This window comes from Pseudopodoces humilis, chromosome 18, assembly GCF_049639895.1.
Source record: "Pseudopodoces humilis isolate 2021_Gansu_Grassland_sample_001 chromosome 18, ASM4963989v1, whole genome shotgun sequence".
NCBI classification, from domain to species: domain Eukaryota; kingdom Metazoa; phylum Chordata; class Aves; order Passeriformes; family Paridae; genus Pseudopodoces; species Pseudopodoces humilis.
Window position 1 is genome coordinate 12,503,097 of NC_142217.1, and position 21,966 is coordinate 12,525,062.

The 21,966-nt window shown below is 41.5% G+C and overlaps 1 protein-coding gene across 10 annotated transcripts in view; it reads left to right on the plus strand.

Annotated features, from left to right (window-relative positions):
* Positions 1 to 1,353: 1,353 nt before the first annotated feature.
* SUN1 (Sad1 and UNC84 domain containing 1) overlaps positions 1,354 to 21,966 on the plus strand; it is a 33,592-nt gene continuing 12,979 nt past the window's right edge. For 2 of the 10 annotated variants that reach the window (XM_014252586.2, XM_088063946.1), the window contains exons 1-7: positions 5,313 to 5,400; positions 11,978 to 12,074; positions 17,750 to 17,941; positions 18,275 to 18,465; positions 19,565 to 19,591; positions 19,692 to 19,883; positions 21,545 to 21,667. In XM_014252586.2, the coding sequence (XP_014108061.2) occupies positions 11,998 to 12,074; positions 17,750 to 17,941; positions 18,275 to 18,465; positions 19,565 to 19,591; positions 19,692 to 19,883; positions 21,545 to 21,667 (802 nt within the window). In that variant the 5' untranslated portion in view covers positions 5,313 to 5,400; positions 11,978 to 11,997. Of the gene's footprint in view, positions 1,435 to 5,312; positions 5,401 to 5,711; positions 5,949 to 7,158; positions 7,406 to 11,577; positions 11,864 to 11,977; positions 12,075 to 13,107; positions 16,273 to 17,749; positions 17,942 to 18,274; positions 18,466 to 19,564; positions 19,592 to 19,691; positions 19,884 to 21,544; positions 21,668 to 21,966 lie in introns of those variants that run through there. The other 8 variants (XM_014252588.2, XM_014252589.2, XM_005522982.3 and 5 more) reach the window with 8 other exon arrangements.

A 21,966-nucleotide genomic window follows, 5' to 3' on the forward strand; every position in this document is an offset into this window, starting at 1 on the left:
AAGCCAATTAAATTAGACTGGAAATAGACTCTATAACTATCCTAGCAGAGACCTTGTTCTCAAAATAGTCTTTCAAAGCACCACAAAGCAGCAGGTTCCTGCAATACAACCTAAAGTTTCACTTCAGCAGCAAGAACCAGTTCTTATGTTAAAGTTCCCTTGAAAGTCCCCTAAATAAATCCTACTTAATGACACTACTACAGGCATGATATTTTTAGCTTCTTATGTTGACAAAATTTAGATTCTTTACCACTGATTAACAGCCTCATGATAGCTGCAGTACAAATGTTGGTCAAGTGCTTTTAATTACTCTTGTGATCTAAAGCAGAGATGTTTGCAAACCCAACTTCAAATGAGGGATGAGAGAAGAGAAGAGAAGAGAAGAGGAAGAGAAGAGAAGAGAAGAGAAGAGAAGAGAAGAGAAGAGAAGAGAAGAGAAGAGAAGAGAAGAGAAGAGAAGAGAAGAGAAGAGAAGAGAAGAGAAGAGAAGAGAAGAGAAGAGAAGAGAAGAGAAGAGAAGAGAAGAGAAGAGAAGAGAAGAGAAGAGAAGAGAAGAGAAGAGAAGAGAAGAGAAGAGAAGAGAAGAGAAGAGAAGAGAAGAGAAGAGAAGATTCTTGGTTGATGTGGAATCTAGTCAAAGTTTTTCAAGATGTTCTAAAGCTGGCACACAAATAGTAAGAGCTGAAGTATTCATCAAGCTTGATATCTTCAGTAGGCTGGGAACTTTTTTTCTTCCATATGTTGAACATTTTGTTATCTTTCAGAGCAGTCCGTTGTGGGATGCCTCACAAAGAAAAATCTCCACATCATCCAATAAAACAGCTTTTTCTTCAGAGTCAGGAGAGCTTGTTAAAATGAATATTCTAATAGTCCTTGTGAAAAAATGCCAAACACCAGCTTGATCTTGTTTGTGTGTGTGACAAACTGGGGATCTGCCACTACGTCCTTTTATTAGGTCATAGGACATGACAATGTGCTAACCTTGCTTGTAGTTTATCATATTTCAACTTATATAACGCAAATTTCTTAAATCCCTTTACAAAAATGTACTGAGTCACCTGTGGATGGTTTATGAGTCTGGATTTTGAAGTCATTTTCAGCTTCAACCTTTTATTGGATCAGTAGGAACTCAACTAAAATATTTTGGGGTTTTTTTCCTGTTTGGCCAGATCAGCTCTTATATTTTCTAGATTTAGTGCACATTATGGAATGTCACTAGCACCATATGCATTACGTTACTTTTAAGCAAGGGCAATTTCGGGGAGCAGAGCTGTTATCTCAAACTTCCAGGCTTTCAGGCACTTTAGATAAGCAGCCTTTAGCCCTGCCCTTCCTGTGACAAGCAGTTGTGCCTCTGTATTCGTTCTTGTAAGCCAGAAGACTTGTTGTGGAGCATCCTGGGACTTGGATTCTCAGCAAAACAAATGTTTTTAGGTAAGTGCATGCATTTGTCTAACTGAATATAGACTCTTTTATATATTTGTTAACTACCTTAAGTAGATTAAATTAATTAGATGATGAGAGGACACTGACAAATAAGATAACTAAAGTTTGATACAGGGTCTACATCAGAGAGCATTTTAGGAGAGGCTGGTGGTAAAGTGTGTTCCAGATCCATCCACTGCTCATCCGTGTGAGTCCATACAGGCAATGTGCAGATTTCCTCAGGAATGCTCTGGCAGATTGCAGACACTCTGCAGGTGTCCAGCCCTGCAGGGTCATGTGAGCCCACAGGGAAGGTGCACTAATGCACCTCTCTGCTTGTGTCAGCAGTCTGCTCCCAGAGACTGTCCCCCAGCTGTAACGACAAAGTTATTACAGGCTGTAATAACATATCACAGCTCTAATCTAATCTCTACACAGAGAAATTTAGCTATTAAGGTATAATAAGTAAAAACCAGGAGTAATCAGAAGGAATTAGTATAGTCCATAGTACTATTTTACTACATAGTACTATGATAAAACTATCCAGTTGTAGTACAGTATAACCATAATAGGTATTTATGTCATTATAAGTTCTTTTATTTATTTATTTATTTATTTATTTATTCATGTTAAATAAATTGTACTATAATAGTTCTGTATAGAGAGGTTAGAGTTCTGATGGGCTATTGCACAGGCTTTATCTTGCTGGGGGAAGCCCCTTGTCTGAACCACACAAACATACCAGAGCACTGCCCCAAAAATAAAGTAACATCTTGGCTTTAGAAAGCCAGCTGCTGGCTTGAGAGCAGCCAAGTTTCTGTTCCATTTGCAGAATCTGTGTTGGGATCCCTACAAGGGAAGGTGAGCAATTGTTTCCTGGGAGAGTGGATCAGAGCTGGTCCTTCTGGATACATCATGGACAACTCTGTGTCTCAGCTCTCCTTGTGAAGCTCTAACCATGTTTAAAAAAGAGAGAAAGAAAAATAAAAAATCTTCATTATTAGGCATCTGAAGGATCAGCAAAAATTACAGTTAACAAGCTTGTGTCCATTTACTGGGATCAGTCCCCCAGAGAAGCAGGAGCTGAGCTGAAGCAGCAGATGAGAGCTGTGAGGAGAACGGCTGCTCTGCCGGCCTGCCTTGGGTGTAATCGGCTTTTCTTGTTAATGTCTGAAATCCCCTGTAAGTCAGGACCACGGAGATCTAGTGGCAAAACTGATCTGAAGTGCTCTGGATCCCTCTTTCCCTCATAACCCAATTGCTCTGGATGCAGCACCCATTGCCTTTGGCTGAGGTGTGGGGAAAGGTCCCTGTTGAGCTTAGCCATAAAGGGATGCAGATGGCGAGAAACCCTTTCTTTAATGAGAAAGAAATCAGATTTACAGATATTTTAGGTGATTTTCATACTGCTACATATATATGATGCTCTGCCCATCCATGGACACAAAGGTCACCACCACTCCCATCCTGTGCAGCAGCATGCCATGCCCAGTACTACCAGTCAGAAACACCTCGCTGCACTGCTTCCTGCCACATTCAGCCCGAACCTTCAAGCGCTGTGGGAATTTGCCCCTTCTGGTAGCAAGGACCAGAATGTGGAGCAGAACAGGTTTGCTAGGCATGACTGCAGGAGAGCACTGGAAATGGGAATCATAGAGGGAAGGGAGGGAAGGGAAGGGATGGGAAGGGATGGGAAGGGAAGGGAAGGGAAGGGAAGGGAAGGGAAGGGAAGGGAAGGGAAGGGAAGGGAAGGGAAGGGAAGGGAAGGGAAGGGAAGGGAAGGGAAGGGAAGGGAAGGGAAGGGAAGGGAAGGGAAGGGAAGGGAAGGGAAGGGAAGGAAGGGAGGGGAAGGGAAGGGAAGGGAGGGGAAGGGAAGGGAAGGGAAGGGAAGGGAAGGGAAGGGAAGGGAAGGGAAGGGAAGGGAAGGGAAGGGAAGAAAACTAGAGAAATTTAGTCCTTGGATTAGTTTGGCCTTGTATTGCAGTTTCCCCGTACCTGTTGTCAGTTAAGAAAACTTTTTATTTTTTTTCTCTAAATACTTAACTGCCCTCTACAATGTTCAAAATTGAACACTTTTAATATGGTCAATTTGTATTCTTACTGGCCATTTTTCTCTATACACTTCAACTTAGCCAATAAAATCATCAGCCCACTTTACATTCAGAATTTGTTAGATGCTGAGAAACCTTGAGGGAATTTTTATTTGCCTCAAAGCAGTTTCTTCTGAAATGTGGAAGAATTAACTCCCTGTACACACCAGCTTGTTTTAACAAAACCAGGACATCTGACCAAGTTCCCATTTAATCCTGGAAACTTAAAACCAGCTCTATTATCTCTCATAGCTGAGGAGTGTAGGGAAAACTGAACTTCAGCATCATCCAGCCTCTTGGCCTGGTTGTGATGGAAAAACAACTGCTCAGGACAAGTCAGAGCAGCCCGGGAAGCTGGAGTAGCACCCTGGGAGAATGGCATGCCTTGTCCTGACAGAGCTCAGTGCTGCCTGCCCTGCCTGGGCTCCAGGGGAACAGGGTGGGAAACATCCCTGAAAGGGCCTGGCCTTATACCACCAAGGAATTTTTCAAGATTTAAACTAAGAGGTGATTTTGCCCTGAGTATCTTAAGCCTTTAAATATTATCTACTCTTAAGATAGGAAAACAGGTGTGGACTAAGTACAGAAAGAGGAGTGGACAGAAAATTGATTCTGCAAAATACTCAGCCATATGCAGGGAGGAGGAGACTGGTGCGGTGCTGCACATCTGACCAAACCAGACACTGGCTTCCAAGTGTCACTGGGGTCAGTTCAACTTTGGCTGCAGCATCTTAAAACTGTCATGTAGCTGGAACAAAGCACTTCTAAAAGAAACAGGAATTGCCCAAAATCAGTGCTACATCAATATCAGCTAATACCTTAAGTGAATGTGTTTATCTTGCATTTTCTGTTTCTTAAGGATTAGCTGCCTTCTCTCATTTTGTATCCAAACATTTGGATTATTTGATAATTACATATTTATAAGCCAGTCTTTCACAGCAAGCTGAGTAATTTCTCTTGCACACACAAGTAAATAACAATTTATGGCCTGATTAGCCTTTCCCAAGTGACAAATTCTCTATTGTGTTCACTGACATTGTACCATCCCTGCCTACAGCTTGGCCCTCGAGAGAACTGTGGACTCGGGGAGACTGAAGGCTTAAAAAAACGTCACTCAGGCATAGGCTCCACATTGAATGGATTTGCATACGTTCCCCGAGTGTTTTACAATGGGGCTTGTATCTTCTCTGCCAAGAACCAGTCCCATTCCTGGAAGTGTTCAAGGACAGGTTGGACAGGGCTTGGAGGAACCTGCTGTAGTGGGAGGTGTGCCTGTTCATTGCAGGGGAGTTGGAACTAGATAGTCCTAAAGGTCAGTTCCAAGCCAAACAATTGTCTGATTTCTTTTCCGTGTGGCTGTCCGGAGGTTTCTGTGGCCCGATGCTGGCACTGGTGAGGTTCTGTTGGGCACCACACGGAGCCGGAGGGGCCGGGTGTGCCGTGCCAGAGCCAAAGTCTTAGCGAAGGACGGCGAATCAAAGGGAAGGGAAATCCCAGAAAGGCCGGGTAGGAAGGAAACAGAGGAAACACTGGGAGGGAAAGTCAGTGAGTCAAGCAATAGAGGCCGGAGTGAAAATCTGAGTTAACTCTCCTCGCCTCTCCACTGCTCGCTCCAGAGACTCCCACAGCTCCATTTTGCGGAGGGGGAAGGCGAGGCAGGAGGCGGCCGGGCTGCCCCCGGCGGGCCCGAGGAGGCGGAGCGGGAGCCCCGTGCCCGGTGTGAGGGGCCGCGCGGGGCGGGCACTGGGGGGGCGCTGCCGGCACGCGCCGCGCGGGCGGGGCGGGGGCTCCCGGCGGCCCCGGCAAAGGGGGCGGGGCCGGGGCAACCCCAGCCGCCGCTGCCGCTACCGCCGGCTCTGCTTCTTCCTCGCTGCACCGGCACCAGGTAACCTCCGCCGCGGCTCTCCCCGTCGCGCAGGGCCGGGCAGCTGCTCCCCCGCCCGCCCCCGGAGTGCGGGGCTGGAGGTGGCGGGGTTCAGCCCGCCCCGGCCGTTGCCAACCGTCCCCCGCCCGCGCTCATCCGTCCCCCGCCCGCCCCGGCCCGCCCGCCGCCGCCTCCCGCCGGGCCGGGACCGCGTGTGGCGGCCGCCCGCCCGCGGGGGAACCCCCGGGGCGCGGTGTCTCGGCTCTGCGGCCTCCCCCGAGCGGGGAATCGGCGTCCCCGGTTCGAGCAGCGGAGCGTGAGGCGCTGCGGGCTGGAGTCGTGGGGCAGGCAGACGCTGAACCCTGGTTAGCCCGGAGTTCTGCCGGTCGGCGCTGTTCGCTGGGAGGAGAGACAAACCTCAGCTGCCCGGGTCCCTTTGGGCCTGGCACCTGGAGGCTTTCCTTGTCAGCAGAAACTATAACCTGCAGCTTTCCGCGCTGGTTGTGAAAGAGCTACCGAGTGCGCGGTGGTGCCGGCGCTCGCCGCAGCTGCCGAGCCTTGGTGCAAAGGTAACGTGCTGTGATGGGTGTTGTGCTCTGCTCTGGGTAGCACAGGTAGACAAACCTGCCCTCGCTGGCCTCCGGCTGTCACCTCAGAGCAGCTGCCTCTGTGGGGAAAGTGTTGTTTAACAGACGAGTTTACTGTAGAAGAGTTTGGCATCACTCGACAAGTGTGTGTCTGCCCGTGTTTTTACAGCAAAATGTGCTATTTTAGTGCTGTGCTCCTTTTGAGGCGATAGTGCTGAGTTCCTCATGCCATGGTCACATTTGGCTGCTCTTCAGTGACCACAGGGGTAGAAGTGTCAGAAACACTGGAGACAGCTCCTGTTTCCTGACAGTTCCAGTAAGTTTTATATTTGCTGGGAAGAAGTATTTGGTTTGCCTTATTTTACATTCCTTTTTTTGCATTGTCTTATATACCATTATACTACGTTAAAATAAAATACATTTTGGAAATACATTGTTTATCATATGCTATAGAGAAGAAAAATATTAGCCAGCAAATTCCGGGTTTCTGCAGTATTTGCAGGGCCCCCCCATTCTACCATCTGCTTTTCAGTTTAACGTTATGCAAAAAGGAAGTTAAATATTTGCTAATTTTTTTTAATGTTTCTGTTTCAGTGCTTTGCAGCTGACTATTCCCGATTAATGCTTCTGTTGGATTGCCCAGTGAATCCTAATGTCTAATTCTTGCTTTTACATATAGGGGTGAATTACTAGTTGCTGATTTTCATACCAGTGTTGTGGAAGTGAGTTGCGGGTGTTTTTGTCCAGAGCGAGCTGGACGGAGGGGGTTTTATTGACAGGCTTTTTACATTGATCTATTAGTAAATGTGGTGGTGTATAGATATCCTTAAATCTGTGGTGCTTGTCTGGCTGGTAATTTGGTAATTATAAGGTGTGGACGTTTAGGCATTCAGGTGTCGCTTATAAAGAGTAAGATGTCGGGGTTTAATTTGATCGCTAATTCTGGGGGTGTTTTATCGGGCAGGTGAAGCGTTTCAGGAGCGTGACGGGCGAGGTAAAACACGTCTTTTGTTGTGTGCTGGGGGGCGGAGAGGCGCCGTCGGAGCCGCAGGGGTTAAGGCGGTGGGGTCGGCCGGGCCGCCGCCTCCAGTGAATTCAAACTCGGCGAGTGACGGGAGCGCGGGGGCCGGGCCGGCGGGCGCTGCGGGCTTTGTTGGGGCCGGGAGCCATTTTGGGCTCGATGGCACGGCATGTGCCGGCCGCGGAGCGCGCCCTGAGCCCGGGCCGCGGCGGATGGCGGAGAGCCGAGCTCGGGCTGTGGGGCCCGGCCAGGCCCCGGCGCGGCGTGTGCGAGAGGGCCCGAGCGGCCCGGGCTCTGAGATGGTGCGCTGGCAGCGGGGCCCTGTGTGTAAACAATGAACGGGCACGCTGCTTGCTTCACCGCGGCTGAATGTGTGGCTGGGTTTTGTCAGCACCCCCTTTAAAAAGCGTTTCGAGAGGTACAGAATGTGAATGTGCGGTGTTGATGCTTTGTGATGATCCTGGGTTGTGTTGTTAGTGCTGTAGTTTGACGCCTGTGTTTTGGGGATCTGTGCCATAATGGTCATCTAGTGTAAAATATCAGTTTTAGTACTTGTGATTTTTTTGTTTGTTTGCTTTTGGGTTGCTCTTTTAAAGGAATAATAATGTCTTACTAATGTGAGTTTTAATAAAATGTTGATTTAGCTTGGAGCTCTTTGCTCTTCAGCCTGTTTAAACCAGTACTTAACTTGCTATGGTGAAACATCCTTTGTGGAGTATATTTACTTAGGAATTTGCGTTCTTTAACCAAAAATAGTGATTTTATTGGTTATTCTGAATAATAGAAGAAAATAAAAATTGAAATTACAAATAAAAAATGGCTTGCTCTCAGGAACTGATGGAGTTTGCATGTTCCAGTTTCATTGTTATTGATAGTTTGCCTAAATCTGTTTAGCATTTGTGACATTAAACGTGTTAAGTTAGAGTGACTCAAACTTTCTTGGCTTTAAAATTTGAGGCTAGTAAAGGCTCTTTTTGAAGTAGTATTACCAATATCTAAGACTTTATTGTATCATTTTTTTATCCCTTGTAACATAAAAAATTAAGACATGCTGTCTTGGGAATTTTCTCATTCTCTAACAGACTTTGGTGAATATTTCTATTCTGCCAGGGTCCCTTTTGTGAAATGGCAATTTACCATTTCCTTTGTTACAAAAGGTTTTCATGAGGAACTGCCTGGACAGTATGTTTGTAAAAGTCTGCGTACGCCAAAAGCCCTGACGGTTTGTGTCTGTCCCTGAGGTGTTTGTAGTGCATGGTCAGTGTTTGGTGCTGCCCTCCCTGCCTTGTGATGCTTCTGTGCATAAAGGCCACTCATCATCTTCCCTGGAAGCCAGGAAGGTTGCTGCCATGGTGCTAGAATTTTGTTGAGGCTGGCTGATTGTGAAAATGACTGTCAGACAGGCTTTTGAGCTAGTGGTGCAGCCTCATGTCGCTCAGAAGCTTCAGAGTCCTTTGGAGACATCCAAGGGCCTTGTGTGAAGGTAAATTCTGCTGCACTGATTACAGGAGTTCCTGAGCTTCCTTGTGTTCTGACAGAGTCACAATCTGTCTTCTCCTGCCCTTCTGCTGTGCTGATTTATTGTAATACAGATTCAGTTTAATTGCAAGGGAGAGATAATGCTTAGGATGACTGTTGTGTCTGCTTCCCAAAAAAAGGCAGATGATCCAGCTGTCTCCTCTGCAGGAACATGGAAGCTGGCTTGTAAGCTGAGGCCCCACATAGTGTCCACTTGCATTCCGGTGCAACTGTGTGCTTCCTTTTAACTGACTGTGGGCTGTCTTATCAAAGTATTCTTATTACTTGAGGGTTTTATACAACTACATGCTTGCTTCTTGCACCATGCACTCCTTAGTATTAGAAATAGATGTTTACAGGCTTCTACAAAAGGGAAAAAGGCTATTTTGGAGTTTGGCCCTCGTAATCTTGCAACAAAGCTGAGACTAAAAGTCTACATAAAACTGTCTGAATCCAGACAGATCTGTGGTACATAAAGCAGAAAGGTGTTGGGCACCCAGAAGTGTTCACTGTGGAACTAAGTACAGTGCCTACCTCTCAGGTTCTCTACCAAGTTTTGTGATTTAAAATTTTCAAAATATTTTATTATCATGTCTCTTTCTGTTCCAGTTGTGTATGAAAGTTTCATAATCAAGAAGAATGATAATGCATGAAAGGTGGAGTGCTGTTAAACATGAGTGAAAAAATTAGAGTGAGTCAATGTCCTCCGCCCACCCTGTGTCTGTTTTGTAATAAGGATGTAGAATATTTCTAAATAAATTGGGTTGATCATTTGTTTTGAAGAGGTGGATAACCAAGATTAAGCTGTTGAACTAAAGTCAGGCTTAAAAAAAAATCCAGTTTTATAGTAAATTCTGGATGCCCATTTTTGCAAGTTGTGGTCATCTCTGAAGATAATTTTCAAATTCTGTTTAAGTCAGTTAAGTCTGTTTTGTTGCTTTGAAAAATTGAATAGAGGTTTCTCCTCTTGAGTCAGAATTAATTTTAGAGCATCAGACAAGCAGTGAATCAAACCAAGCTCCTAAATCTTCTAAGAGTGATTTCTAAGTGTGGTGTTTAGATGGCAAACCTGATATCTTCACTGGAGAGCTTGGTGCTATGAAACCCATCTATTAATAGACCCACGCCTAAGTACCTTTGAGGCTTTGCAGTTAGTACTGCCTTTGTCAAGCACATATTTTATCTATAATAACTTAATGATACAATTAAAACCTTACCAAATGAGAAATATTGTTTATGTTCTAGCATTTGATTTATTTAGAAAACAAGTGAAGAGATAACTGGTGGTGAAGGGGAAAAGAACAGGGAAGAAACTGAGCCAATATGTTGTTTTTCAAACTCGGCCGTTGCCCTGCCCATATGGGCAGTGGAGACAGGGAGGAGCTGGGGAGCTTCTCAAAGCTCACTGGTGTAGCTGAGCTTTCTGTGTGGGAAAATATGCCGGGTGTCAGAAGGACTAGCTACCGAGTTGCCAGTTAAAAAATAGGTTTTATGATGAAATTATGCGTGCTAAGCACACACATCAACTCCAGTGGAAACTAAACAAGGTTTTTCTACCTTGGGGGTTAAAAATCTTTATTGGGATGAACCAATTCAAACAGATCAACCTTAATCATAGTTTTCCATTTCAACAGTCTGAGAAACCTGCTTTGCTATTCTTTAATACAAGTGCTCTCTGATGTTATCAGCATCCCTTGCCTTGAAATTCACTGTATTTCCACTTTCATTCCTGGGGAGCCATTGCTCTCTGGTCCCCATTTCCTATGTGCTAAATTGAGCTCTTGTTTGTTGATAAAGTAAGGCAGCAGTTGTTGCATATTCCAACAGAATTTGCTGCTCATTCTAGCAGGAGAATGAGACTGCTTTGCTAATGCTTCCGCACTACTGATTTAAGCTTCCTGTAAACAAACAACAGATTTATATACAAGTTAGTGAAAGCATTATGGCTCTTGGGCAAATAAAGTGAACGTAGAGGCTCATTTAATGGAAATGTGTTCTCTATAATACAAAAAAAAAAGTAAATAGGACGAAACCTTATTTTTCATTAACCCCACTTTGCATGGGAGGTGCTTGGATTCAGGAAGCTAGGATGCTTAGGCCCAGAAGTTTTAATTTTTTTAAGTCTTCAGTAGTAGTGGAAATATCCTCCTGCCTTACTGACAGGATTTGGAGGCTACAGGTGGACTGACTAAGAGCATTTTAATGTTACGTGTACAGACTTCTTTTGAGCTGCTTTTGCCTGTACTTGCTTTTTGTCTCTATTTCTTATGCATGTGTAGCTATACAAAATGAAAACTCTTGTTTCAGCATAGGAAAGTGCGCCTCCAAAATGAGATGCTTGTTGATGTTATGATTATGAAAATTAGCTGGGGATATTTTTATCCTGGTTTAGGTATGTCATCACAGATATGTGGAATATCTTTTACTGCTGTTGAAACAGGAGCCATAGATAATCTGAAAGTAGCCAGGATTCTGCCTTGCTAACTGTGCAAATCCAGAATAGCTAAATCCCTATTTGTTAACTACAAATAAGCAATCATCCAAGAATCTTGTCTACAAAATTAAAAATTTTCTTTAGCAATTAAAACCGAGAAGGACTGAAGGTTTTTTGCAGATACTTTGAAACTGAAAGTCAAATTGTACCACAAGTAGTCACTCATGCAGCTCTGCGAGTTTGTTGATAGGACATCAGTTTTTATTTTCTTCTGAAAGCTATAATACCCTTCAGAGGCCCCATGGAAAGTTTCACAAATGTTGCTTGGGTGGTTTTGATTTGGTAGTTTTGGCTTTGAGTTTGTTGTTGTCTTGGAAGTGGATGGCACTCTGGAAAATGTGCCTAATTCTGCCCTATGAGTCACTTTGCAGTTGGCTCTTTTGCTAGGGTGTGTATTCAGTAGTTTTAATGACAGAAATAAATTATGTGAAATGAAACTCGCTGCTTAGTGGATGGTATCCAAAAGTGCTAGAGCAAAATGATTTGACTATATGTAAAAATGTTCTCAAGTTTCATCTGCATTATCCTTGGTGCACAGAGCAGCCTGTGCTTTGCTCAGAGGGCACTCAAAGCAAAACAGGTTTTGAAGAGATCTCTGAAGCATGGCTGCATAGTTCCTTAGATTTCTATACTTAGCTTCTTTTGGGGATACCAGCATAACGTAGTTCCTGTGGAAGTGTTGTAATTTGGTTGTGATAAGAGTTTGGCTCGTAACTGTCATGTTCCAGAGAACTTGGAAATAGCTGAAAATAGTGTCGTAAAGCAGGTCACAGTCAGAAATACCCTGAGCTTCCTGTTGTAATGATGAGGAATATCTGACACTAGCAGCAATACTACTCCACTACTGAGAGCTCCATGTTTCTGGTAACTGCTCTTTTATTTCAACGCTTAATAACACAGGCTGAACAGTGCAAGGGCTCCTAGATTGACTTTATGTAATTTTAAGTCATTGCATGACTCTATTTTCACCTTTTACAGTATGATTTGAAACTGTCAACATGGACTTTTCACGTCTACACACGTACACCCCTCCCCAATGTCTGCCAGAGAACACTGGCTATACATATGCACTCAGGTGAGAACCCTTTTCTTCTTGTAGACAAACTGTCTGTTCTCTGAATGTTGCTAATCCTTTCATGGTAAGTAGCTGACTTCTTTGAAGAAGTGGGCTTTTTCTAGTCTGGCTTGAAAACAAGTGCTATGTCCTAACTGGAGGAGAGAAGATGTTGAACTAACAGGACAATGACTAAGATAATGACTCAATGTTTATTAGTTGCTATGAGTAACTTGTGTCCGCCTAGTTACAAATGCTGTTTGATTTCTATAAATATGCCCTCAAAATTCTTCGATGTTTTGTGTCTTGTAACTTTGGTGTGTGCTTTCTTTTGTGGCCTGGGACAACTTTCACTTTTAAAAGCTGATTTTTGCGCACTCATTGCTGCTAGTATGGGACTTGGCTGGAAGTAACATACCAATTACTTCTTTTACCAAAGCTACGTGTTGGGTGAATGTAAAATCTGTGTTCTAATGAATCTTGCTTTTCCTTGTATCTTTCCCTTGTGTATCTTCTAATGATCTTGTTTTTTACTTGTATCTTTGTTTCTCTTAAATCACTTCTGTTTTCAAAAAACTAACTAGTGTTTGGTAGCTTTTGTATTATGTATGCAGAACAAGAGTTGTGGTGCCTGTTTTGAGTTTTTTAGTACTAATATAGCAGATTGTTGCTGTTTTGATCTATTGAGCTTTTCCTGTTGTTGAGATATATACTTTCTTCAAAATGTATCAGTGAACCTGAGTTACTGTTTTTGCTAATTAAGTTTAAAATATGATTGTTTGTTAGGATCCAGTATGATATTTACTTTTCTATTCCCTCTCTGTCATTATTATGTGTTGTTATTAAAATCTGGTATAGAGATAGGAGAATTACGAGAATATTTGGCTACTTGCCAATAAAGCAGAAGTTTGCAAAACTGTAGCATTAAGAGATTACTGAGTTAATACCCTTCCTTTTGTGTGCTCCAAAACTGTAGGTTTCCATTTTCTGTTGGGGATCATGGCTTTTTTTTTTTTTTTTTAAGCTATAGCCTAATGTCAGTAGTGTTGCAAAATGTGACATGCTTTATGTTGCATCAACTGAATTGCAATTTTTCCTGAATTTTATGAAAAACTATTGGTAAAATGTCAGTTAAATACAAATGGGTTTTCCAGTTTCAAGAAAAAGCTTGCTGGGCAATGAAAGGTGATCTGTGTGCCTTGTATCCAGTAGCAGTTTCACTTCTGTATTACTGAGTGGGTTTACCCACAAAAGTTACCTTTGTGTTGCAAATGTACCTTAGAGACTGGCTGAAATATTGTAACTCCTGACAGGTTAAACTCCTGTGGTATTGTCCAAAATTCTCATCCAGTGAAACAGTGGGCAAGTAGAAAGGAAAATGGAGAATGATTAATCCTATTGGACGTCTGGAGGATATTTCATTATGACATTGGTGGGGTTTATTTAGGGGACAACTGAGTATTTGTCTTGCTACATAAATGAAGACTGTTTTGCAAAACTGAGAAGTTGTGAAGGGATTATATGTCCTAAAAGTTTCTAGCTTGCCATTTCACTGTGTTAGACTATTAGGCATAGGTATTTAGAAATGGATAGAGCTGGGTACGATGAAGTTTAATAGCTGCTTTAATGAAGGCCAGTATAGTTAAACTAGGTTGAAATTAATTCATTGTAATTCTTTCTTATGTGGAAAAGGTTTGGCAAGCTCTTCCTTTAAAATTGTGTGAAACCCCTAATGTTAAAATAATGGGGCAAAAAAACCTACTTGCTACACTGACATGACACTGCTTTCAGGGTGTAAGAGAGTAAACCAATCTTTTGTGCAGGTTCTTGCTGTGCCTCTGCTTTCTGCATATGTGCAGAAAGACATCTATTATTGTTGCTCTTCCTACTCTGGGTCAAACAATATTTGAAGACTGAGGAAGGGGAGAGTTGCTAATCAGAAATATTTTCATGTTGAAATTTGTTCCTTCTTACCCCTCAACTCTGTTTTGCTTATATTCTAATCTGATTTATTCTGCCTTTGACAATTCAATCTTTACAGAATCTTTTCTTTAAAGAAATTGACTTGGGATGTAGCCCTGCAGAAAGCAGTAAAGTGAAGTTTGATACCACAAAGCTATTAATAGAGTTGGCTATGACTTATTAATAGAACTTATATTAATACCCACTGGAATCACTGTGTGTTCATAGCTGTAGTGCTTCTGCTTTGTGCTTCTACTCCTCCAGCCCAAATCAGAAAAACATTTAACTGATATACCTAAATAATCTTTATCCTCCTCCAAATGCAAGTCAAACTTGTGAATCTCACCCACCTGTCAACATGTAATTTACACCCCACTCTTACGACTGATCTTTCTTTTTAGTCACCATCATATTTTGAATTGTGTTGTCAGTTTGGGTGCCTTTAACACTTCTTCTGAAATATGAGTTAAATCAATAAGAATTTGGTTGAATTTTGTTTTTTTGTGTCAGAGCATTCAGTTGGGATGTAATTTTCTACACAGTAATTTAATAAAATCCTTTGAGGTTCTTATGTATGTTCTGGGGCTCAATGAAGAAATAACTAAACAATTCAAGGTAGTGTCCTTGGTCAGTTAATGTAATGCTTCCTGGTTAGAAAGCCTGTGAGTGTTTTTGTATTGACTGTATGTCTGTCTGTCTTTGAAGATGTCTTAGTTGTAGCTTTCTAGGTGCATTGGATGTGCCTATTCCCCTGAATAGTCAAGAATATCACTGCCCGTTTCATTCCAAGGAGTATTTATAAATAAATGACACTTAAGGTCTTTCAGACAAGCTATAGCATGCTAAAATTGTCAGACCTCATTCTCATTCCACTTATTTGAAAAATAACCCACTGAAGTCTAGGACATTGTTATTCTCAGAAGCTCATGTGAAGGAGGTATCAAGAGGAGGTATCAAGAAGCTGGAAATGTAAGACTAGATTCAGTCACCAGCTCTGCCAGCAGCCATGGGAGCTGTTTGCTGGTGGAAGGAGCCAGAGTCCTCACTGTTAGAAGAGATTATCCACGAGTGTAGGCTAATTGTATCCCACCTTTAGGTGTTTCTTGGTTAGCTGTATATCTTGCTTAGGAGGACATCAATGTGCAGGTTCATTTCTGGCCCTTGAAAGGAAAGGCAGTGGGTTTTTAATTTACTGTAGTATTTCCTGTAGAAGTAAAAAGGCTGCATTCCAAACCATGGAAAGTGAGATGGCAAGTTAGGGGACTTCTAGGTGCTGTCCTGCTGCCTGAGGACAGATAATGTGAAGAGAATTATTACCCTGTGTAAGTGAGAGACAAGCCCCTTTTGTTACGGAGGAAGAGAGTCCATGATGATTTGTTGGGTTTTTTTCAGATAGTGGAGCCCAACTTCAAGCTATTTATTCAACCCACATTGATATAAATGCTCATTGAGATACTTGGTAACAGCAAGTGTTCATAAACAGAAACAAATTGAGGCTGGTCACAGCTGTCAGCTTGTACTTTGTGTTCTCGTGAATTGAGTATCTGTAAGAAACGTGGGGTGAAGATGAGGAAAAGCAAATGCATAGTGGCAAATGTAAATAGCAAAACGGAGTTCTGAAACAACTGTTTAGGGAGGGACTCAATAGAAAACTGTTGTGGCTCTGACCCTTTCAGAATAACAGCAGGAGGAGCCACATTTAACCCATATTCTCACTTCATATCTGTCAGAGTACGAGTCATCTATACTTAGTATTTTTGGAAACTGTAAAAATTAAACTCTTTAGTCTACAATTGGTTAAGTACACGAGAAAACGTATCTTTCTTCTCCCTCTTCGAGCCAAATGAAAGCAAGGATGAACAAGCCTAATGCATTTAGTAATATATGCTGGGTTTGTTAAGTTGTGCTGGGGCTCCTGCCTTGCACGGGGTTGCACTGCACGTGCCAGCATTATCAGGGCAGACCAGTGAGAATCCAGCACACAGAACCAAAGCCCTGCCATCCAATCTGTGCTCCTTTGGGCAATAGAAGCAGCTACTTTGGACAGATTCTGCTCTGGTCTTACGGGCTGAATGCCCAGCTGGTGCTGGAGCCATGAGATGTTTTCTGGCAGTGTGTTGTCTGCGTTAGTTTTTTAGCCAAAAGAAATGCACTTGACATGCTCTGACAGCCCCATCTTACATACTTAACTTTGTGTTGAGGACCAGTGAAGACGCTGATTTCAAAAGCACCGCCTTGTCAGAATTACATCATTACTGTAAGTGTAGCTTCAAGGCCTTCTGGTGTTAACTTAATTGCATGCCAAAGCAATACAATAAATACCATATTGTTACTTTGTGATGTTCTGAGATCTTTAATGATTGTGTGAGAAAACTATTTCTGTTAAATCATTTTTACACAAATACATTTATTTTATTACTTATTATTTTATTTTATTACAGTTATATATTATTATAGTAACTGTTTGTATGTATTTATTAAAGGGAAAGCTTCCATTTCAAATATAGGTTGCACAGTAGAATCTACTCATTCAGATCTAATTTATTTGTGTGTTTTTCTTTGGGGAGAAGGAGCTGCTGTCATAAACAATTCTTTGCTTCTCTTCTTTTAAAAAACCAAGCAAAACCCCAGGAGTACTGGAGTGCTGATACATATCTGTATATCCCTGTGGCCCAAGAAGGGACAGAGTCCTTATGAAAGCTGGCCTGGAGCACTTAGCATTTGGATTCTGTGGGTCACAGGGCTGAGCAGTTCTAGAACCTGACCTGCTGTACAGTGCCCTGTGCCAGCAGCCTCTGCTCACATAATTGAACGTTTCCTTTGGTTATTAGTTTGAGAATTCCGCTTTAGGCTAAACTTCAGCTTTCTTAAATGTATTTCTTACAGACTCCTCGGGTTAATATGTTTGTGTTTGCCTTGTATTGCTGCTTTGTCTTCACTAAGTTTTCATGGAAGCTCTGAGGGAATCACGTGTGGAAATGTGGAGTTCCTGGGGTAACGGTGTGAAGGTGATCTATGTGTAAACTTGCCTCTGTGGAGAAAAACAGATTGAAGTCTCTAAACATTTTTTGTTAGTTTGGAATGAAATATTTCTAATGGTTTGCATTAAATTAAGAAATGTTTTTAAACCATTTTTTAAAAGAAAACTAATTGTATTTAAACTGAAATAGATGAAGTAGGGAAGTCTTTAAGTATCTTAAAAGGAGGAAGTTCCTACTTGTTGAGAGATGGAAATTCAGAGTAATGTGGCATATGGATCTTCAATTCTCAAAACAAGGACTTGGGAAACAGAAAATCGACAAAAATAAACTTAGATTGAAAATTAATCTTTGCCTTGCAACTTGGAGTGTGTCATTTTTAATTTGTTGCTAGGCATGATGAAGAAACTGTGTCCACTCTCAAAGAAGAAACTGGTGGTGAAGAAACTGGCTTCCACTCAGATTGGTCTCAAAAGAATGAGTGCTTGCTCTGGCTAGACTTCACACGTAGTTTCCATGGTGGTTGTTTCTTTTTGTGATTTGTTTTCAGTTGTAGAACACATAATATGAATTGCTTAGCAGCACCTTGAATATCTACATATATCTATATTATTTGGGTTATTTGGTATATCTTGTGGTGATTGTGTCATAACCCTGAATAAACTGCATTTAATGGAAGCTTGGACTAGCTTGAAGAATGTTTGTTACCAGGCTGAAAATTCTCCCAGTAATTTTGCTGTTCTTATTTTACTGCAGTTCGAGTTATTCTTCATCTGCTTTGGATTTTGAGACAGAGAACAAAATAGATCCAGTGTTTGATTCACCCAGAATGTCACGGCGTAGTTTACGGTTGGCTGCTGGAGGATACAGTAAACCAGATGATGGACAGAGTGATTCCCTTCATGACAGCTCTTATGCTGGAAACATGTCCTTCAGGGATCAGTCTAAGTAAGCATCTTTAGTCATCACAAGTAAATCCTGAGTCTTACTGTTTAAACACAATAATGCAAAAAGGTTACCTACAGGTCTTATTTTTTGTTCTTGGTGCTTACTGCCATACTCTGAAATTTATGTTCAGTATGTGGTTTGCAATGACAATTTTTTACAAAAATCTTTCTAAAATTATAGGTGCTTGAAGGTGAGGACTTCCTTTTAAACCTTGTTTACTCTGTTTAGTTGAGTCAGTGTTGAAATGACTGTTTATTCATTTTATTAATAAAGTGAGAGAGTAACAGAAATTTGTGTCTTTAGTGCTATGTCTTACTTGCCTTTGTTTCCTAGGGTGGTAAAGCAACGCAGAAGTATGAGCAAACAGTCTGGCAGTGGAAGACATGTGCCAAGGAAAAATCTGTCCAGCTCATCTATTTTTAGCCAGAGCAGTTTCAATAGCCATGCCAGTGATACATCAATGATATCTACTTTATTGGATGAATCTCTGATTCGGGAACAGACAGAAGTTGATCATTTCTGGGGTAGGCAATAATTGCTATTTGCTTGTATCAAACTGTGCAAACTATTTGGTTTGGTGTGTATAAATTTATGATCTTTGCCCCACCTGTTGTCCATCCTATTCCCAAAGATGTGTGCACTTGCACTTCTGCTGTAGGGGTCTACTTGCTAAGATGCCTACATGGTCCAGTGCATAAATTTAATTTACTGGCATGGTGAAGGTCAAGATGTTGCACAGTCAAGTTAATGTCAGCAAACATAAACACTTGTGTGATGCAATGCCATATTTATCTCCTGTCATTGCTTTCTTCAAAATGTACATTGAGTTCTGTACTTAGAGTGGTAAACATGTAACTTGTTTTTGAAAAACCAGTTTCTTGTTTATAGGCAGAAATGTGTTTCTTCTTAGCATAACTTAATGTGGAAGTTTCCAATTAGTGGCATTTCAGGATTTCCCAAAAGAGTTTTTGTGTGTGGCTGGTTGGTTTGGCTTTTTAACTATATAAAAATGTGTTTTTCTGGAGCCTTCTTTCTGCAATGAAATGAAAATGTGAGAGTTGTCTAAATAAAGTATTGTCTATGTGAAGTATTGTGTAGAACTAGATCAGCAGTTTGTTATATCTCCCAATTCAGACTTTGTTTCCAGTTAGAATACTTGTGACCTTCCCAGAGTCCTAATGGGAAGAATTGTGACAATCTTGGTAGAACCCATTCTAAATTTTAGATAGCCTGGCTCTTAAAACAGAATTTTAAATACAGTAGCATCAAAGTAGTTACCAAGCAGCAGAAACATTGTAAGCTTGTAATTAGCTGCTTTAACATCTCATGGAAACTAAGCCAAGGTGCAGTTGGCATTCATGTGACTTTGTCTGCCCCGTCTGTGGTGGGATGATTTTCACAACTATAACCCTACTACAATAAGGTCTGTGTAGATGTTTCTCTGATGGGCTGCAAAATATGTTAAATGTTAACCATAAAGAGACTTTTCTTTGAAGTCTTAAAATTAGTGGGACTTCTAACTTGAGTTTATGTCAGATATTGCAATTCAATTTGGGTCTTTCTTATATTTGAGACCAATTTCTTTTTTCTTTTTTTTTTTTTTTGGTTTTGTTTTGTTTGCAGGCCTTGATGAAGAAGGTGACCCCAAAGGTAACTTCACTTTGCTTTTCCTCCCATGGTTTCTGTGTGACAAGCACGGTGCTGGCAGTGCTGACATGGGTGTGCTGGGTGTTGTGCTCTGTGTTTCCAGGCAGTGACACCACGCTGCTGCAGGGGAACGGGGGCATAGCAGCAGCAGAGCTGCAGCCCACACTGAACGGCTACACGTGTAGTGACTGCAGCATGCTGTCAGAGAGGAAGGAGGTCCTCACTGCCTACTCAGCTTCCCATGTGCCATCCTCCAGGATCTACACTAGGGACAGGAGCCAGAAACATGCGTCTAGTAAGTTACTTTGTGTTTCATTTCTATATATTGTTATTTGAATACCGGTCTTACCTTGGTGAACTTGCCAGTAACTGAATTCTAGATACCACCTTATATGACATACCTTTTTCTGTATCAGCTGAAATTTCATGTGCTTGTCAGATTCTGATATATAATAATCTACTGATTTTCAGTGCTGTTATGGGAATCAAACAATTACAAAACTAAAATGCTCTAGTATCTTAAGTTATAAAATTATTTGGCCAGCCAGCACTGACTGTAAGTCTCCTAATCTGACATCAGATCTGCGTGGCTCTGCCTTTGAAGTATTTGGTCATACAAATTTTCATACATATTTTCAGATATGGGCTTTCATTTATAATTTTTTTATTCCTTACATGATTTGAACTTTGAAGATTGAGCAAAATTGTTACTTCACAGTGCTTGTGCTATTGAGGGAATCTTTGAGAAGGCTTTCTACTTCCTGCTTCCGTTTTTTCTCCTCTTTTAACTTTGCAGCTTTTTATAGTGTTTCTAAAAGCTAAACCTCAACTACATGAAAAATTGAACTCCAAAGGGAAAAACTCCAAATAGTCACTTGAGTGACTACATTCCAAAAACTTAAAAAACTGAGTCTGTATAAATAAGACTCTGCCTTTCCAAGACAATCTCCATTCAGTGGATTGTTTTCCTCATTGTCTTGCCTGTGTCTGCCTGCCTCTTTCACCTGGATTTCTTGGTCACTGGTAGTCCTCAGTTACCACAAAGGATTTGTTTTTTAATGACCTGGAATTGCAAAGGAGCCAATTTAGTATTCTGTAGGTTTGTTAGTCTTGAATGAAGTTTGTTTTCAGTAGAAGGAAATTAGTTTGTTTAAGCTATATGATGTGACTTCAAATACTTAAGTATTTCCTTTTAGTTAGTGTGTAGCACAGGGTGGAATTCTTTTGACTTGAATAGTCAACTACTTAAAATGGCACTGCATGAAAACTTTCTGTTCTCCTGAGTTTGTATTCACACAAGAGAATTTTCTTCATCTTTGTACATTATTTTTAACTTGAGTCTAGAGGTTTGAGTCAAACTCTGGGGGTGTGTGGGTGGGGAAGGGCCCACACTGTCATGGCAGATTTTTGGGATGTGGCTGAGTCTAGGACAGTGGCAGTGGTAGATTTTGTCTTTGTTCCTGTGGCGCTGCAGAAGGGTGTGTCTCTAGCACTTCAGGCAGACCACTGTAGGAACTTCCTCTGATGTAACAGCAAGGAAGATGGTGAGCAGTCCTCACTCCTTCAGATCCAGAATAACACTGTAGTGTCTTTGGAACTGTGACCCCAAAATCAGGATCAGCAGTCCACATCAGTGAGGAATCCTGAGTTTCATAAGCAGGGAATTCATTTCTCTTCAGAGTTCTAGATTCTCACTAAGCCAAGCTGTTCTTGCTGAAGTTACACATTTTACCTTGAAGTCATTACCCAGGGTGTGTAGTTCTTACAAAAGCTTTGATGCAATATCTAATACATACAGACTTTTCAAACCACGCTTTCTGAAGTTTCATACTCTTAGCTAAACAAAAGCTTTCTCTGCTTTGTCCTCACTCCTACACAAGCTAATGGTGACCAGAGAACAGAAGTACATATTTTTATGGATGAATAATTTGTATTCACATTGTTTTTTTTCACTAGGAGGAACATATTTCTACATGAGTAAGATTCTACGATTGGTCAAAAATACTGCAGCATCTTTTGCATCACTATTAGTCCATCTATTTCAAATGGTTTTGCTGAAGCTGGGTTATGAATATAAAGGTACCTTTTCAGTTGTCTTCCTTGGTCTTCAAGCAAAGACAGAGTGTGTGTATTTGGTTTTTTTTCTTATGGACTTCATCTTTGATGCTATGGTATTCTTCTATAGTCTTTTGGCTGGCTCCTATCTTTCTCAGTTTTTACTCTTACCTCACTTCTGCTGCACTTCTCATACCTTTCCTCTGCTTTGAAAGTATCAAGATTCCTTTATATGAGATCCACATGTTGATTTTACTAGAAGTGGTAGAGAGTAATTTTTGAATTGGGAAACTTAAGTTGATTTTTAAAAACTCTGGTAATAG